The sequence below is a fragment of the Corythoichthys intestinalis genome, chromosome 10 (genome assembly GCF_030265065.1).
Source record: "Corythoichthys intestinalis isolate RoL2023-P3 chromosome 10, ASM3026506v1, whole genome shotgun sequence".
NCBI classification, from domain to species: Eukaryota; Metazoa; Chordata; class Actinopteri; order Syngnathiformes; family Syngnathidae; genus Corythoichthys; species Corythoichthys intestinalis.
The window spans coordinates 17,835,533-17,853,420 of NC_080404.1; the positions used below are offsets into that span (position 1 = coordinate 17,835,533).

General features: G+C 39.7%; 1 protein-coding gene across 7 annotated transcripts in view; it reads left to right on the forward strand.

Annotated features, from left to right (window-relative positions):
- Positions 1-17,888, forward strand: part of vit (vitrin) — a 56,026-nt gene that overhangs the window by 6,058 nt on the left and 32,080 nt on the right. For all 7 annotated transcript variants that reach the window (XM_057847707.1, XM_057847710.1, XM_057847709.1 and 4 more), the window contains exons 2-10: positions 5,976-6,056; positions 8,650-8,715; positions 9,457-9,613; positions 9,694-9,827; positions 9,928-10,005; positions 10,226-10,420; positions 14,925-14,969; positions 17,647-17,685; positions 17,771-17,821. In XM_057847707.1, coding sequence (XP_057703690.1) covers positions 6,023-6,056; positions 8,650-8,715; positions 9,457-9,613; positions 9,694-9,827; positions 9,928-10,005; positions 10,226-10,420; positions 14,925-14,969; positions 17,647-17,685; positions 17,771-17,821 — 799 coding nt within the window. In that variant the 5' untranslated portion in view covers positions 5,976-6,022. The remainder of the gene's footprint in view (positions 1-5,975; positions 6,057-8,649; positions 8,716-9,456; positions 9,614-9,693; positions 9,828-9,927; positions 10,006-10,225; positions 10,421-14,924; positions 14,970-17,646; positions 17,686-17,770; positions 17,822-17,888) is intronic.

Here is a 17,888-nt window from a genome sequence, read left to right on the forward strand (position 1 = left end):
TACTGCTACGTTAACTTAATTTTACCTTGTCCTGAGTATTGCTCCTCCGCTCTCGGAGTAAACAGGGTGCCTTCTATGGAGCTGGGGCTAGGCGGGCGGGCCGTGTGGTGGCGCTCGGCCCGGGTGGTCATCGGTCGCGGGGTCCAGTCAGGGATGGGGAAGCGTCAGCAGCATAACACTACCCTTGCCCAGCCACGGGTAGCCGGGGCCGGGCAAGGGTAGTGTTATGCAAGCGCTGTCTTACAGTGAATACATGAAACAGTATTCGCCTTGGTCTCCAGCTTGAAATGCTCCCACACTTTTGACATTTTCTGCTTTTTCGTGGTGCCTTTCTCTTCGCTTTCGTCGGCTTCTTCTTTGCTACCTCTTTATTCATGCATGGTGGAAATCAAATATATCCACCGCCTCTCTCTTCTTCATGTACGCACGTGACGTCAGCGCGTTGTGCAGCATTAAAAGTAGTCATGCTTAGAGGTGGCAAAATTAAACGATTACTCAAGGCGGAGAAGATTCCTCTATCAATTTTTAAAATCGAGTTACTCAAATTATTCGAGCTCTAATATAGTAGAAATAACCCTTACGTGACAGACGCTCAAAGTTTTTAAGTATGCACATTTCTTAGACTGCTGAATATGGAGAAAACAGTGTTTGAACACCAAATAAATGACACTGCTTACAAGCAACCTTCTTGAAGTTGGCCCCCATTCAGATACAAATGTGTATAAAAATGATGTTGATCGTAAGGCTACGTTTGTACTACGTTGTGCTGTAAAAGGTTTCGTTTGTGCTGCTATCGTTTTTAAGATATTTACAATTCTTTTATAGGTCAATCTGAGGTTAACCAGTTGCCTATTTTGATTAAAAATGGCTAAAAATTGTGTCAATCGCTTGTGCTGTAAAATGTTTCGTGTGTGCTGCTATGGTGTTTGAGATATTGAGATATTAATTTCGAGTGATGATGTCAGGCAGCCCCCCATTTATTGCAAAATGGACCTGAAATGCTACGTTTGTGCTCATTTGTGCTGTAAAAAAATTGTTTTAAAAAATTTGTTTTTGCTGCCATTGTTTTATTGATCAGGAGATATTAATTTTGAGCGATGACCTCAATCACAGCCCTCCATTTACTGCAAAATAGACTCGAAAGGATGCCTTTCATTTGTGCTACGTTTGCGCTAGTTGTTGAGTCACCCCCTGTTATTGAGAGAATTGGTACGCTCCGTCAACTGCGACAGAGGGGCTAGGGCTGCTGCTATCGATTATTTTAGTCGTTGATTAATTTATCAACTAGTTAGTCCGAATAATCGAGTAATCGGATTTGGAACATTTAATATGTTGCAGAATAAATTTTAGGAGATACAAACAAAGGCTTGCTAAAATTGCACTTTCAAAAAAGCAATAAATGCGAATACAAAATAAAATTACTGAGTGTTTCTTCAAACAATACAGAATTGCACTTTCATTTAACAATAATTTAAAATACCTGAGTTTAACCTCAAAACGGTAGATGATATAACTACAACAAAAAAACAATTGGCTAACCTGCATAGCAAAAGTCTGCTAGCTTAAATGCTATAAAATGCTAACGTGTTTTTATAGTGCTCTTAACAAATCGTTCAAACTAACACAAAAAAACACACACACACACAAAAAAGAAAAAAAAACAGCTAAATATACCTCTAAACAAAATTACAAAGGCATAAAAACATTTTAGCATTTACCCATTTACCTAATGTTGGTCTTAACAGGGAGAAGCTGGATTCAGCCATGTTTAATGACTTACTATGTCATATTCACTGCTGCCACTAGAGGGCAGTGTATACACCCAAATCAATGAAACCAAATGCAACCATGACGACACCACTGTAATTGAACCAGCAAAATTTGATTTGAAGCTTTTTTTCCAATCGAATTACTCAAGTTAATCAATTAATCGAGTCAAAATAAATTAATCGAAAATAGTATCTCAATATCTATACAACGACAGCAGCACAAACGAAAATGTTTACAGGACAAACGTAGCATAAACGACTAGCAAAATTCGGGTCAATAAAAAAATGGGGGCTGCATGACGACATCACTCAAAATCAATATCTCTGCGTGGCTGTCGCGTGTTTGGTGGGGCTCGCGCGCGGCTCGATGTGATTGGGCGCGCTCGGGTGGGGCCCCAGTGCCGGGATTGGCGATGGGGTGGCGTAGCCTCGGTTGCCGACAGGCTTACACTCACAAGGGATTCACATGATTACTGGTTTCTAGATCACAGAACAGATTTGTGTACACTCCACCCCTCCCAATCACTTATCCTATAAACTCCCCATTCCTTCTCCCCTTCTTTCCCTGGTCAACAGGCCCCCCACAGGGTGTCAACCAGAAATACATTTAGCTGACGATAGCACCAAAATATTCATAGTTAGTGTAGGCGTTCAATGTATTTCTTGTTGTTGTTTGTGTTTCTTTTCTTTCTTTTCTTTTCTTTTATTCCCTCATATTCCCTTCCTGTTCGCTACTTTTTCATAATAAACGATGTTTGTTGAATGATCACAATGGGAGTATGTCATACTCTCAATGTGAAACATTAAAAGTGTTCGGACCAACCGGACACTTAGACTTCCATTCTCTGTGTCAAACAGCTGAACACGACCGGTTAAAAAACAAAAAAACAAAACCAATATCTCAAAAACGATAGCCGCACAAACAAAACTTTTTACAGCACAAACCAGCACAGCCCATCTTCACAGAGGTTTACGAACACTGTCATTTTCAAGTGTCATAAGTTGTTTGCGTCACTGAGAGAATTATGATAAGTCGTCCCACCACATTTAGCACTAGAGGTGTACTTATCTGCCCCAACTTGCTCTGCTCCCCTCACACATATGGGAATGGTAATTCCAGACAATGTAGAAGTCGTCAGACTTCCATGTCAAAATGCAATGATGTTGAAAAATGAAGTCAGAGCCTATGATCAAATTGTTGTGCTGCATTGGGCCTGTCTTACCGCCGTTGCATACAGATCATTCAATTGCATAAGAGGTTAAACAGTAATCATTCTTAAGCAAAACTGTCTTCTAATTCAGGGGTGTGAGACTTTGTCGCGGGCCAGGTTGTAGTCATCATTTCTTCCAGAAGGCCATAATGTCTGCCATGATTAATCAATGAATCAACATCTATTTGATGATCAAATTAATTCATAGGCGGAGTTTTACTTTTGGGGCATGGGGGGCACAATATGTTGATGATCCCGAAACGCAGTGTCAGCAATAAAATCAACCTACAACAATATTTATAATAATACGTTGAAGCTGCTTAGGCTATACTTTTCCCCAAGATCGTCATCCATTGAATGTGGTACACCCACCGGTGTTGTGCCAATATAGTTACCCCAGTCTGGGTGGAGCCACTGCACTGCACTGATTTGCTTGATTGCTTGATTTTGGTGATGTAGTTACGAGGTTTTAAAACATGGCATATTTATTTTAAAAAAAAAAAAAAAAAAACCTTTTTTTTTCTGTCGTATACCATAACATACGTACTGAACGTTAAAAAAGGCAATGTTTCACAGTTTTACTCGTAGGATGACCAATAACTTTTTTTTACTGTAATTCAAGTCCTGTATGGAGTTTCTCCAGTTCGGTAAACGTCGATCTCTAAAATATATAATTGTGGTTCTTTTCTTGATCAGTTAATTGTTTAAGTCGACAACACTCATAACTAATGTGTGTGTGCGGGGCCAAGGGACATAATTTTTGGACGGGGGTAACTACATTGGCAAGAAGATGGTGGCTGATGGTGGCTCTGTTGTACAATTAGCGTCTTTAGTGGGGCAAATTGAAACTCCGCTCACCATTTTGATGGTGGTCTCTAACGTTTCATGGTCCACATTTTAAATCTTTGGTTCTTGCTCAGTAGTTGTTGTCGCTTTTGAAAGCTTAGGTTTGAAAAAATATTACGTATATCCATCTTGCCTTTTCGGTCCTCGGGTGGTTTTGGCTAAGCAAAGCAAATGACCGGCTAAGGTGCTAGTTACATAATCTGTTTGAAAAATAATTTTGACCTACTATAAAAATATAATTTTTTGTTCCTTTTGTTAGGTTTTGTGTTTGGTTTCTCCTTGTGTGACTTGTCCCTGTGATTACCCATTGCTCTCACCTGTGTGTGTTTTCCCAGTGCATCCTGCAATTTGCATCCACCTGTGTTACCCAGCTGTTCCTCGTCTCGTTACCCCTTGTCTGCGTATATAATGACCCAGTTTCTTGTCACTCCTTGTTGCGTCATTGTCTATGTCTATGTCCGTCTTCACCAAAGTCAAGTCCGTTCCACGCTCTCGTGTACCAGTCCCTCTGCTTAAGTGAGTTTTGTTTGAACATTGCCTTTTGAGCCATAGCCCTTTTGTTTGTACTTTGTGATTTTGTTAGTTGTCATTAAAAGGTTTTTTTTTAGTTCACTGCCACCTGCCTCGCTGCATTTTTTGTTTCCCTGCATTTGGGTCCATACAACCTGCCTGCCTGCTCATTCCTGACACCTTTCTGTTATTTTGTTTTGTTTATAGCTTGACATTTATAGTCAATATTTTACCAGAAAATTCTTAATTTTAAAAAATTACTGTATAGGAAAGTCAATTACATACAATGACACTTTTCTGCCACCGGGGGTGGGGGGGGGGGGGGGGGGGGCTGGCCCCCCTGGCCCCCCCCCCGAGAATCCGCTTATGAATTAATTGACAATTATTTTCATAGTTTATGTTTTAGAGACATTTTTTGATCGAAAAATGGTCCACATCCTCTTTTTCGCACCTTTTAATAGCAAATATTCTCATTTTTTAATAAAAAAAAAGGAAAATACAGTAAATATTTTCTATTTATTTTATTTACTGATTTTATTTGTATTCTTTAATTTTGATTCATTAAAGTTGTATAGTAAAGTTCTACATTTTTCAATTAAAAAACAAAAAAGTAAATATTAACCTATGTTTAGTTTTTTATACATTAAAAAACAGAAAGGAAAAAACAGCAAATATTTTTATTTTCCTAATAAAATATGTATATTGATATTTTTTATTATCATTTTAAAAGTAGAAAAAAAGCAAATATTCTCTGATACCTGCAGTCCTTGAGCCTTCATTGAGGCTGATGAAATTGTTTTTAAAATGTCATTTTAGCGAAAAAAGAAGTTAATTGTCATCAGCATTCCTTCAGTCATTCGTCTTCATTGACAAACATACTTATCAATGAAAATGATTTGTAACTTGGCAGCACAGTGACATAGTGTTTCATAGCAGCAATATTCTCTATCTTTCAAAAACACTCCCACTATAATGCACAAATGCATTAACAGGATTAACATCCTTATATTGGTCTTTAAAATCAGTGTTCCTGAGAGGATCACATGTCGAAGCTCCTTTACATTGCCCTGCATGCGATGGGAATCCACCCCCATGGGTGGTACTGCATTCCAGCCTTAACGGGGAATGCCAACAGTGAGTTCATCCAGGAGTCTGTAGGTGAAAAGCAGGGGAAAGCACCTCAAAAGCAGTGCATGACTGCTTATCAATGCAAGTTTCAATATTTCAGCTGACCTGCAGTCCAGAATTACATGATTGCAACCTATTGATTCACTTGTTTACACCGAGCAAAACACATGTAAAACGGAAATTCAGCTTCATGTGGTCGTCGAACAACAAAGCCATCTTTTGATTTAAGGCGTCTTCTGTTTCTCCACCTTTGTACTACTCTCTTATTGAGTCTGATGTAATATGTATTCTAGTGTAATAAACAAGTTTGTATAAAACACCAGCTGCTTGAAGTGGTGCTTCCCGCTGTTTAATATGTTGTATTTGATCACCCTGTGTGATTTATAGCCCAGATTTTAGTCCAGGTACACTTCAAAGAGCTTTATCTAGAAGGCTCACTCGGTGGGAGAAGTTTACTCAATCGCCATTCAGTGTTACTGCAATAAGTTTCTGTTTTTGCTCACTTTTGAAGGAGTTTATACAACAACATCTGGCCCGCGGAACCGACACCCACCCACCATGACCAGGGCATCGTTGACTCTTGTCTGTTTTGGTGAGTGACATCAGTTGTAGTCCATGTACTGTATGTAGAAACATTTTTAACTTGGAATGCGGTTACCCTAACCCTCTACAAAAGCTGAATTTCCTTCAAAATGGAAAACGTGTTAACACTCTGCAACTGATGCCAAAACATACAAAAATCTCTACACTAGGCATTTTATTGTAAAACTTAAGTTAATACTACAAGGTCTCTCTGGCTGCTTAGTGGTCCAACTCAACATTTTTTCTTTTGTATGCTTTTGAAGTGAAGAAATGTTGCGTTTCAGCTCTGGTCTTTGTGTCCAAAAACTCACTGAGTGTTTTGATTGACGTAGATTCAATGATCCTTTTGTAATTGTCTCTCTCTTCCATTATGAGGTCTGTATTATCTAAAGTTAATGTGAAAAGGTTTTTATGAAGTTATATGAATAAATGGACCTTAAAAGAGGGCCACTTTTCCATTCAGTCGTAAAGATAGATAGATTTTCTAATAGAGATCAATCAATTCATGTTTTATATTTTTTTAGTTTGTAGGGGTGTAGTATTACATAGTATTATACTGAAGGGTTAAATATTATAAATAAAATAAAATTAAAAAAAAAATCAGAATGGACTCAGGGGCGGAGCATACTAGAGATGCTGCCGGGCCCAGACTTCTAGGGGGGCTCAGTTTGCGGGCGCAAATGGGGTGTGGTTGGGCAAGGAAAGGGTCAAACAGAAAGATAGGAAGATGCGCAGAGCTGTAATATAGTGTTAAAATAGCTCTGTCAACCCCCTCCCCCACCCAACTCACGCCGTCTGGAGGGGCCCATGTCATGTCTGTTTTTTTGGCGTGTCCGTTCAGACTGCGATTGTCCATTGAGCGATTGTCCATTGAGCACGTTCAAGTATTACGCATGTACACTAATTCGCAGTCCGACACGCGCTAAGCAAACTGACCCGCATGCACAGAAGCATCAACACAAATAACTATGCACTGTGCGGGCATGACGCACACATAAAAGCCTAATGTGTGTGCGTCAGTTTGCCCCGACTCGGCCATGTAAGCAATATTTCAGTTTTGCCTACATGGCCATACTGAAATATTGTTCACTTGGCGCACAGTAAGAAACTGAGCCTTTTCTTCATTGTATTTCTTTTTTTATGACTGTGTTCAAGCCCGCCTCCTGCGTAGTAAAAGCTAGAAAAGCTAGGCGCTAACGCGAATGAACAGCTACATTGCTGCCGTCTAGTGTTCTGCTCTCGCTCGTTGCTGACATAATTGCTGCATGAATTCCGATTTGGGAGACTTGACAGCTCAAACCGCTGCTACATTCTGGAAAAATGTGGCCCGGATCAGATTTAACCACATACAAAAGTGACCCTGATTGGATTTGAAATGGTCCACTTCTATGTGACGTGTCCCATTCAGACTGTCAAGTCAATGCCTCACTTGAGTCGAAAAAACATGAAACAATCAGATTCGTGCATTAAGACCTGCAGTATGAACCTAGCCATAGTCTCTCCAGCATTTCCTGGCTTTCCCGCCGGTGGGACATGCCCAGAACACCTCTCATGGGACACGTCCAGGAGGCATCCGAACCAGATGCTCAAGCCACCTCAACATGCTCCTTTCAACGCGGAGGAGTAGCGGCTTGACGCCGAGTCCCTCCTGGATGACCGTGGTTCTCACCCTGTATCTAAGGGATAGCCCGGACACCCTGCGGAGGAAACTCATTTCGGCCGCTTGTATCAAGGATCTTCTCCTTTCGGTCACGAACCACAGTTCGTGACCATAGGTGAGGGTAGGAACGTTGATAGACTGGTAAATTGAGAGCTTCTCCTCTTCACCACTACGGACCAGCACAAGTCCGCATTACTGCAGATGCTGCACCGATCCGCCTGTCGATCTCCCGCTCCCTTCTACTCATACTCGTGAACAAGACCCCAAGATACTTGAACTACTCCACTTAGGTTCTTATCCCAGAACCGGAGAGGGCACACCACCCTTTTCCGACTGAGGACCATGGTCTCGGATTTGGAGGTGCTGTTCTACTGTATGATGATATGTGACCATGATAAGCACAGCTGAAGAACGCTAGCACCATAGAAAATACCTCCCAAATTTAATTCTGATCCATTCATGAGTAACAAATAATATTTTAGTTAGTGTCCTCACCAAGAAGAACAAAAACAAAGCAAATGACTTTTTGAGCCCTCCCTCTGACAGACTAAAAAGCTCACAGTATGTGCAGCCCTACATCGTAGCAAAAGTCAGTGATCGTAATGATATAAACATGGCAGCACAGAGCCGAGTGTTCAGCATCTGCCTCACAGTTCAGAGATTTTGGCTCTAAACATGCATCTTAGGTTAATTGGAGACTCAATTGCCTACATGTGGGCTTGTGTGTGTGTGTTAACAAGTGCCCCGCAGTGGACTAGCAACCAATGCTGACAAGATCCCAAAACTCCTGATTTGGGAACTAAAGTTGAGCTGAGTAAAGTTGACTCGAGTCAGTCATGGTTTAGAATGTTTGACACACCTCTTGTAATGCTCCATAACGCATGGATGACATTTCCCACTAGACTGCTGTCAACAGAATCTCCCTTTCGCATTTTGCACACAGCGCTCCTGCTTTCCTGCACTTGTCGGGCCAAGCCAAATGGATCAAAGAGCAAGAAACCAAAGCAAGGTAGCTACTATCGAACCAAATGTATTATTTCTGTGTCAGCTGCAAAATGGCCGTCTCCACCTTTATGCTCCACTTGATTTATCGACTAGAAAGTAGTCTGAAGTGTCCTGCTGCCATTAAATTGTTGCGATAATTTGTTATTGCAGGTAAACTGTAAAATGGGATTTTACAAGATACTAATGGGTACTCATGAGTACTCACTGGTACCTGGGAAATTATCCAACCTTTCTCCACGATATAACAGAACACAACTGTGCAATGTTCAATCAATCATCTGGAACAGTCCAGTATGAATAATTACATTTGCATAGTCAAATGTTTTGATTCTAAAGCCCTTGACAAACATTCACATACGTTACTGGAAGCAGTGCAGCTGTGAGAGATGCTAGAAATAAAACAGATTGTTGGCAATAAGTTAACATAATTTCCTGGAACCAAAATTTAGCTTCTGAATGACACTCATTGCTCATATTACACTCAGAAAAAGCTATACTATGAAGCTCAAAGACAGAAATGCAATCCATTAGTGTAAATTATAATTCAGGATAAGCTTCAGAAACAAATCCTTAATTGCATTGCTTTGAGTAATGCTGAAACAAAGAATCAGTTGTAAGAATTGTTGACTACAGCCCGCTTAATCGGTGTATCTGCTTAACAAATAATCGGATCATCGTTTTAGCAATTTCAATGATGTCAAAACAACAGGTAACGACGATATATGCACACATCGCTTCTGTTTAGTGGTTCCAGCCATCGAATGCGATGTCAGAGCTGGAAAGATTAATCTCCCGGAATTCATAGTCAAATGCCCTTCGCACTGCCGAGAGACCAAGCAGCAGGTCTATGGCACAGGGGTGTTCGCGTCCATCTCCAGCATCTGTAACGCCGCCATCCACAGGTAGAAGTTGAACTCACGATAATTATGAAGATGTAGGCTTTTGGCGGAAAGTAAAAAGAAATATATATCCCTGCCAACAGTGGCGTCATCACCAATTCGGGAGGAAAGGTGATTGTGAGGAAAATGGCAGGCCAAAACATTTACAAAGGCAGTAACTCCAATGGCGTGCGCTCTCTGTCACTACCTAAATGGAGAGAATCCTTCGTGGTCACAGGTACTATAATCATGATGCCAATCATAAATGCATTTATTTATTTTTAACACAATGTTGAAAGCCACACGAAAATGACTTCATTTGCCTTGCTGAGTTTCAGAAGGGAAGCCAAAGAAAGGCGTGATCTACCCTTCTACCCTTGACTTTGTCCCTTCAAGACCAACTTATGTGAAGACTAGTAAGTAAAAGGAAGTTTTTTTTTTTTTTTTTTACACAGTGAAGCATGCAAAAAATCTTTCCAAACCTCAAAGCGAGGTTACTCGATGTATGGGTTTTCAGGTTCAATGGGAAGTCATAAAGTTATCAGTCATTCAAAGAATGTCAAAAATGAATCAAAGACCCACAGCTCCTGTTGACGCTCTTCCTTTGTCCTAATTCATCTTGTCATCTCCTTTCAGGTCAAAAGGACAAAGGCCCCGCGGTTACCACTGCTCTTCCAACAACAGCAGCACCTGAACCCACCACCATGACACCTGAACCTACCACTATCGTCCCCACTACCCAGGCTCCCACGACCACAACAACGCCTCCACCTCCACCGCCCGCGACGACTCCCAAAGCCCGTGCTGTTATGCAAAAAGTCCGAGATGCAGGTGACCTAAATAAATCCTTGCTTATGTTGTGTATTTTATGATGGATCGCTGCATGTTAGGTGAATAAATTGTAACACTTTGCCAGTGGCGTCATAAGACTGTCATAAGACCGTTATAATTAGGGATGTCCCAATCGCATATTTTCACACCCTCTGGCGATACCGAGTCCCGATCCGATACTGAAAAAAAAAGTTTTATTTTTTTGTAACAAAAGTTCAAAACATGTCACAGTACTGTACCGTTTACAGTACTTACTCTTCCTCTTTTTCTGGGAGTCTTGCAGAGTATAAAACATATATATTTTTGATTGTTTTGGCAATGCCATTGTATTTCTAGATTATTTTGTTACTTTTTAGCCCTAAAAAAATTGTTTACAAACCGTACATACAGTATAAAGATATGTATATTAGTGCTGCAACAATTAATCGATTAACTTTTTAGCGAAAAAATCATTTTCATTGATAAGTAACTTTGTAAGTAACTTTTGCTGCTTCGAGTATTCGTTTAATTGATGTGGCATTGTAATTGTTTGATTTGAAAGTGTTTGCATTTAGTTTTATTGATTAGGGTGGATACACTGCCTTCTAGTGGCAAGAGTGAATATGACCTAACTCATTTTACATGGCTGAATCCACCTGCTCCCTGTTAAGACCAACATAAGCTAAGTTTTTGTTTGAGCTGATGTTTTTTTTAATGCATTCGTAATTTAGTTCTTTAGGTATATTTAGCCGTTTTTGTGAGAATATGTTTAGAATATTTTTTAACCATTTGTTAAGAGCATTTGAAAAAAATGTTAGCATTTCATAGCATTTAAGCTAGCGGACTTTTTCTATGTAAGTTAGCCAGTTGTTCTTTTGTTGTACTTAAATCCTTATCTATTTATTTTTTATACTGTTTGAGGCTCAGCTCAGGTATTTGGAGTTTTTGCGTTCCATGTCCAATTACTCGATTATTCGAACTAACTAGTTCATCGATTAATCGGCTACTAAAATAATCTATAGCAGCTACCCTAATATATATATAATGTGTACTGCCCAAAACAGTGCGTTTCCTTGTGTACTGCCCGACAGCCAGCTAACAATGAATGTCCTCCATTAAAAAACAAAGCTTGGTCTTTTCTGGTTTTTCACATGAAGTAATTTAATTATGTAAAACTGTAACAAAGAAACATGCATGTATTCAACACAACTGCACAATACACGCCGGTATACAAATACTATGTAGACATCACACTTCACTTAAGCTAGAAGCTAGATTAGCTTCCACACAGCAGGATTTATAAACAAATTTCGTTCATATAGCGTTTCCCCATAAACACACATATACTGCATATTAACAGGTTGGTAAAATACTTACAGACGTATAGTTTCCAAGACAGAAAGGTAACATAAAGCCCTGAACAGCGTCATTGCGACCGACAGGCAGTGTACTGTGCAAGGGCACAGCAATAATAACCCACTTTTTAATGGATTTTTTAATATTAGCTGGTTGGATTTAAAAAAGCCGATACCAATATACGTCAAATTTTCAAATATCTGCACTAGGGCTGGGCGATATGGCCTTAAGTACATATCGTGGTAAATTGAGCGGATTTACCTGGATAACGATAAATTCGCCCCAGCGGACTGTTATATAATTTGAAAATCTGAATCAATGCATGAAACATAAATTAACTGTTTCTCGTTGATTTATTTACCAGCTTTCAATTTAACAATTGTACATGCAGTCTAAACATTGAGTATATAAAACATTCTTGTAAACAATATGAATTCAAGTACTGTATGAACATTTATAACAGCTTGTATGACTTGAGCAATGTATATTATAAAAAGCAATACGAGAACTGTGCAAACATGTCATTTGTAACACAAATGCCTTACAGCTTGAACAGTACACTTCAAACAACTTATTGTTAATGGCTGCTGAGACATAATTACTCAACACACGTGTTTACTTAAAGGTTTCAGTTTTTTTTTTTTTTTTTTAACCAGATCTTTTTTTTTTAATACATGCACGCACACACATGCACCCTCCACGCAGACACACACACATTAAAGCTGTATTGCTCTTATGAATGAAACATTTAAGATTTTATGATGGCAGTAATGACACAGAATAACAGAATGAAGCAAGCACATACAGAAAAAAGCTGTGGCCATTAAACGGTCACTGTTGGATTATAATTTATGATGAATGCATCATAAAAGATATCAAAGAAATCCCACTCACAGAGATACAAAATAATGCGACATAGCCTACTAATTGCTAGATGCAGTCCGTGCATAATCCACTCTTTAATTCAGCCGTTTTGAAAAGGTTAGAGCCACTAGCCGACTCCATCATGTTCATTTGGAGCCGCTGTTAGCTGCTAGCGTTAGTCTGTGGCCTGGCTACCAGTAGAAAGCACGGAAAACACACGCTCCTTAAATCGTGAGAACCAGGGAGGAAAGCGGGTGAAAGCCCGTCTGGAGGCCGCCAAGAGTCTACTTAAGGTCGGGTGAAATTTTTGCGAAGCTCCCTTAAGCCAGACTCCATCCCGTTTGCTTGTAGCATTAGCCACTAGCGTTAGCCTACCGGGCTTCTGTTTGTTTTGAGTTCCTGATAACCAAGTGACTTCATACGTAAGCACACTGACTGCTTTCTTAAAGGGGAATGAATATAGCCGAACAACACAGTCAATGCGGGATGAAAAGACTATTTTCTTGTTTTATTAAATTACCGATTTTATCGACATGGTCAAAATTACGTCAGTCATCGTGAAGAATTTTGGTAACGGTAAATTTTCGGTGTACCGCCCGGCTCTAATCTGCACCGATAATCGGTCTGGCCGATAACCGGTCTATCCCTATTCCTTAGTTATAATTATGATGTGAGACTCTAATGAGCAATCATGAATGCTTATGACAAATGATGTCACTTCCGAATGGATGTAATAGATGCGGATTGGACATAAGTGGAGTTAGTGACAAAATTTGCCAGATGACACTTAAGTACATCTATTATAAGCATTCATTAATGTTCATGACAGTGTCATGTCTTAATCATGATGGTCGTATGACGACACTGTCAAATAGTGTTACCGAATTAAGCTAATATCATGGTCCGTGTACCTTTTGGGCATTCGTTTTTTTTTTTTTTTTTACTTCTAATTTCAGGAAAAAAACGGGAAATTAATCACTTTATTTCCTGATTCATAATTAGTCAAAGAAAAATAGAAAACGAGTCTTTATAAATTATTTCATTATAAGTTTATTTAACACACGTCGGGAAATAAAATATTGCCATTATTTGTTTTCGTTCTTAAATTCATTGTCATGACCCAGATTACATTCTTCTTGTGATGATTTTTATTCTGGGGAATTTTCCCCCATATTTTATTACTTAGTCCAGCGACTTAAGGCCTCCAGACTTGGAAACACAACACACTATGCATTGCTGCCCGCATCCCCTTTAATCAATGGGCAGGATCCAACTGCAGACGCAAAATATGAAGCAGCAGAAGATGATGTAGATATATATTTCCATTTATTCACACAAATACATATCTGTTCATTTCACATGGTTTTACATGATCTTCTCACATCTGTGTGTTATCTACAGTACAAGGACTTACGCTTCCATTGTTTTGTCTAGCTATGGGTGGCACTAGGCTGCTGTTTTTTTTTCTGTACGGTTCGTGGAAGACAGCAAATGTTAACTCCCGCGAGATTTGGGGCACTTCTTCTGGGGTTCATCTCGTGGTGTTTTGAGAGATGTGTCCTAAATTGATCACCATTAAATGACTTTTTGCTTAATAAATGTATATATCTTAGGAGATTAATGCTTTCTTTTTGTTCCTGAATTGTTTGTTGCCATCACCTGTTCGTTAAGAGAATTAAAGAACCTGTAAAAAGGGGGGGGGGGGGGGAATCAACATTCTTTTCTGTCGATAGTCTTCCGGGTCGCGGCAAAGGGAACTTGAAGAAAACGAATAAGAGTCGTATTTTATTTCCCGACTTGTGTTAAAGAACTCATGATGAAACATCGGATAAAAGCGTTCGTTTTCTGTGAATGGGAAAATGAAAGACAATATTCACCCCCCCCCCCCCCCGTTTTTTTTTTTTTTAAATACACATAACACAAAAAATGGAAATAGACCAGTTTTCTGATTTTCTTTCTCTAAAATTAGAAGAAAAAAAACAAATGGACCATGTCACTACAGGCTCTTCATTTATATGGTCGTACTAGCTCATACATGTGTTCTCATGACAAATGGCTGCTGCACTGCCATGCATTTGTGCTGTTCATTTGACTAACTGATTTAAGTGCTCATTTGAGTGCACCTTTCACCACCTCTAACACATGTAAACATTATGAAACACTTGGGAACAAAAGCAGCCACAGTGAGTGCGTAAATGTGCTGTGTGCTAAAGTAATGTGTACCATGTCAGAAAACCTCCCAAAAGAACTCTCTTTTTTTCATAATGTTTTCTCTTCTTGCTTCATTTGTGTGTTTTCTATGTAGGCAGCAGTCACCCATACCTTGCCTCTGTAGCAGCTGCCAGTTCAAGTGAGTTCAGCAAAGTAACGCTCCATTACAGTGCCATGAGGGCTATAAAGTTGATTTCCATAGACTAAAATTAGCATGGAGGGGCCTATTCTACCCAAGTGTATTTTAGTGACAGAGCAGAATACACAGTAGTACTTGTTTTGGAATTTGGTAGATCGGTCTAAGTAGCGTACAGTGGTATGAAAAAGTATCTGAACCTTTTGGAATTTCTCAAATTTCTGCATAAAATCACCATCAAATGTGATCTGATCATTGTCAAAATCACACAGATGAAAATACAGTGTCTGCTTTAACTAAAACCACCCAAACATTTATAGGTTTTCATATTTTAATGAGGATAGCACACAAACAATGACAGAAGGGGGAAAATAAGTAAGTGAACCCTCTGCCTAAGGGGACTTAAAGAACAATTGAAACCATTTTTATTAGACAAAAGTCAGGTTTGTGCCTAATCACTGATGAGTGGTGAAAGCCGCCCTGTCCACTATAAGAGGCCGTTTACATGGCGACTCTCCGAGAATACGAAAAATTTCAAATTTGCATTTATATGGGTCCGTCTCCATTCGAACAATGTCGAAATTCCGCATGAAAACGATGTGGTATTCATGCCAGGCCCTAGGGGGCAGTGCAGATTCACAAGGCGACAGTGAATGATGCACTTTGACCCCAACAAGCTCCTCAGCCCGGAAAAAAATATGCCCGCCCACTCGAAGCAATGGCATTTTTCTTTTGTTCAAAAAGGCACAAAAATGGAAACATTCAACATATTTAATTTAAAAATATTATTAAAACAGTAAATTAAAGCCGACATTCCGCCATATTTGCTGTTTTTAATGTTTAGTAGCACTGCTGCGCACGCCCAATGTGACGTGTACGAGTGCTGACGTTATCGGCGCAGTCTCACGCCGCGGGAGCTTTTGATATTCATACGGATCAAGCCCCCTCTATCCCCCGCAATTGAATTCTTCCACTTTGGAGGCAGGATTCAGAACTTTTCGTCTTCGCCTTCCATCTTCGCCAACACCATATGCACGTGAGGCGAGTCCGCTACTCAGTCATTGCGTCTTTGTGTTGCAAAGTCGTCATGTAAATTGCCCCTTAAACACTCACCTGGTGAGAAATGTCTTGATGAGAAGCATTGTCTGATGTGTATCACGGCTCGGTCAAAAGAGCTGTCTGAAGACCTGCGATCAAGGAGTTTTGATTTGTATAAATCTGGGAAAGGATACAAAACCTCTCCACGGAGGAAGCCACTGCTTCAAAAAAACAATGTTCCTCGTTTAATGTTTGCAACCAGGTACTTGTACACTCCACAGAAGTTTTGGCAAAATATTTTGTAGACTGATGGAACCAAAGTTGAATTGTTTGGGAGTAACACACAACATCATGTGTGGAGGAAAAATGGAACAGCTCACCAACATCAACACCTCATCCCCACCGTGACGCGTGGTGAAGGGAGCATCCTGATTTGGGGCTGTTTTCCTGCCTCAGGGCCTTGACAACTTGCAATCATCAATGGAAGAATGAATTCAAAAGTTTATCAGTATGTTTTGCATGAAAACCTGAATCTGTCTGTCAGGCAGTTGAAGCAGTGAGAGGATGGATGCTGCAACAAGACAATGATCCAAAACACTGAAGTTTATCAACTTCAGAGTGGTTTCAGAAGAACAAAATACATGTTCTAGAGTGGCCAAGTCAAAGTCCAGGCTTGAACCCCATTGAGATGCTGTGGCTAAAGACAGCGATTCATGCCAGACATCCCAGGAATCTGACTGAACTACAGCAGTTTTGTAGATAAGAATGGGCCAAGATTAGTCCTGATCGAAGTGCCAGATAGATCTGCAGGTACAGGAAGCATCTGGTTGAATTAATTGCTGCTAAAGGGGGGCCCACGAAATATTAAATGTGGTCGTTCACCGACTTATTTTTCCCCTTTCTTTCATTGTTTGCATACTATTCTCATTACTATATAAAAACCTATAAATGTTTGGGTGGTTTTAGTTAGACATTGTTTTTTCAACTGTGTGATTTTGACAAAGATCAGATCACATTTAATGGTGATTTTATGCAGAAATGTGAGAAATTCCAAATGGTTCGGATACTTTTTCAGACCACTGTGTGACCACATGTGTCTTGCAGATATCTTTCGTGGACAAAAGAGTACTTTTACTTTAATTTTTTTCCCCAAAAGATGAGCTGCTGTTAAGGGGAATATTAAGAAGCCTGTTTATTGGCGTAAAGGAGTACCCAGTGTTCACTAATATAAGCAACACACCACATCCGCTTTCCAAAGTGTATGGTTGTCCATGAAATTAGCAAAACCTGGTCTAAAACACACATCACTTGGCACAGACTTATGCCAATCTCGATTTGGATGGCATACAAAAATAGTGCCATGAATGTTTGCTTCTCGGTGGCGACCTCCAGCAAAAGTCTCATTCAGTACATCAAATTTAGATAACTGTCTCAAACTGGTATACAGCATCTTCTGTTTTTACCTGGAATATGGAAAAGCTTTGAGTCACAGTAAAGTTTTATATCCTTTTAAAAGGGCTTGTGTTATCGTGTAGAGAAATCAACTGTAATGCAAAATAGCAATTCAGATCATAGGTGCTGTATGCTGATGCAGTTCTGTTGATTGTTTCCTACCCTAAATATATTTATTTTACCGGTATAGGACAATCACAGACTGCTCAAGGCAAAAGCCCCAGCCAAGGTAGACGACTCATTCAGCAGCTCTTGGAAAATCTTTTACGCTGCATGTAACAACTCTTTGACTTGAACATGATGTTTCTTTAAAGTATTCCGTGGAAGTGCCTATCCCAATAGATACCCACAGCGTTCCAGTGCAGGTACTGTGAAGCCAACTTTTGAAAAACAAAACCGATCTTATCGTATCCTTTCTTATTCATAATATTA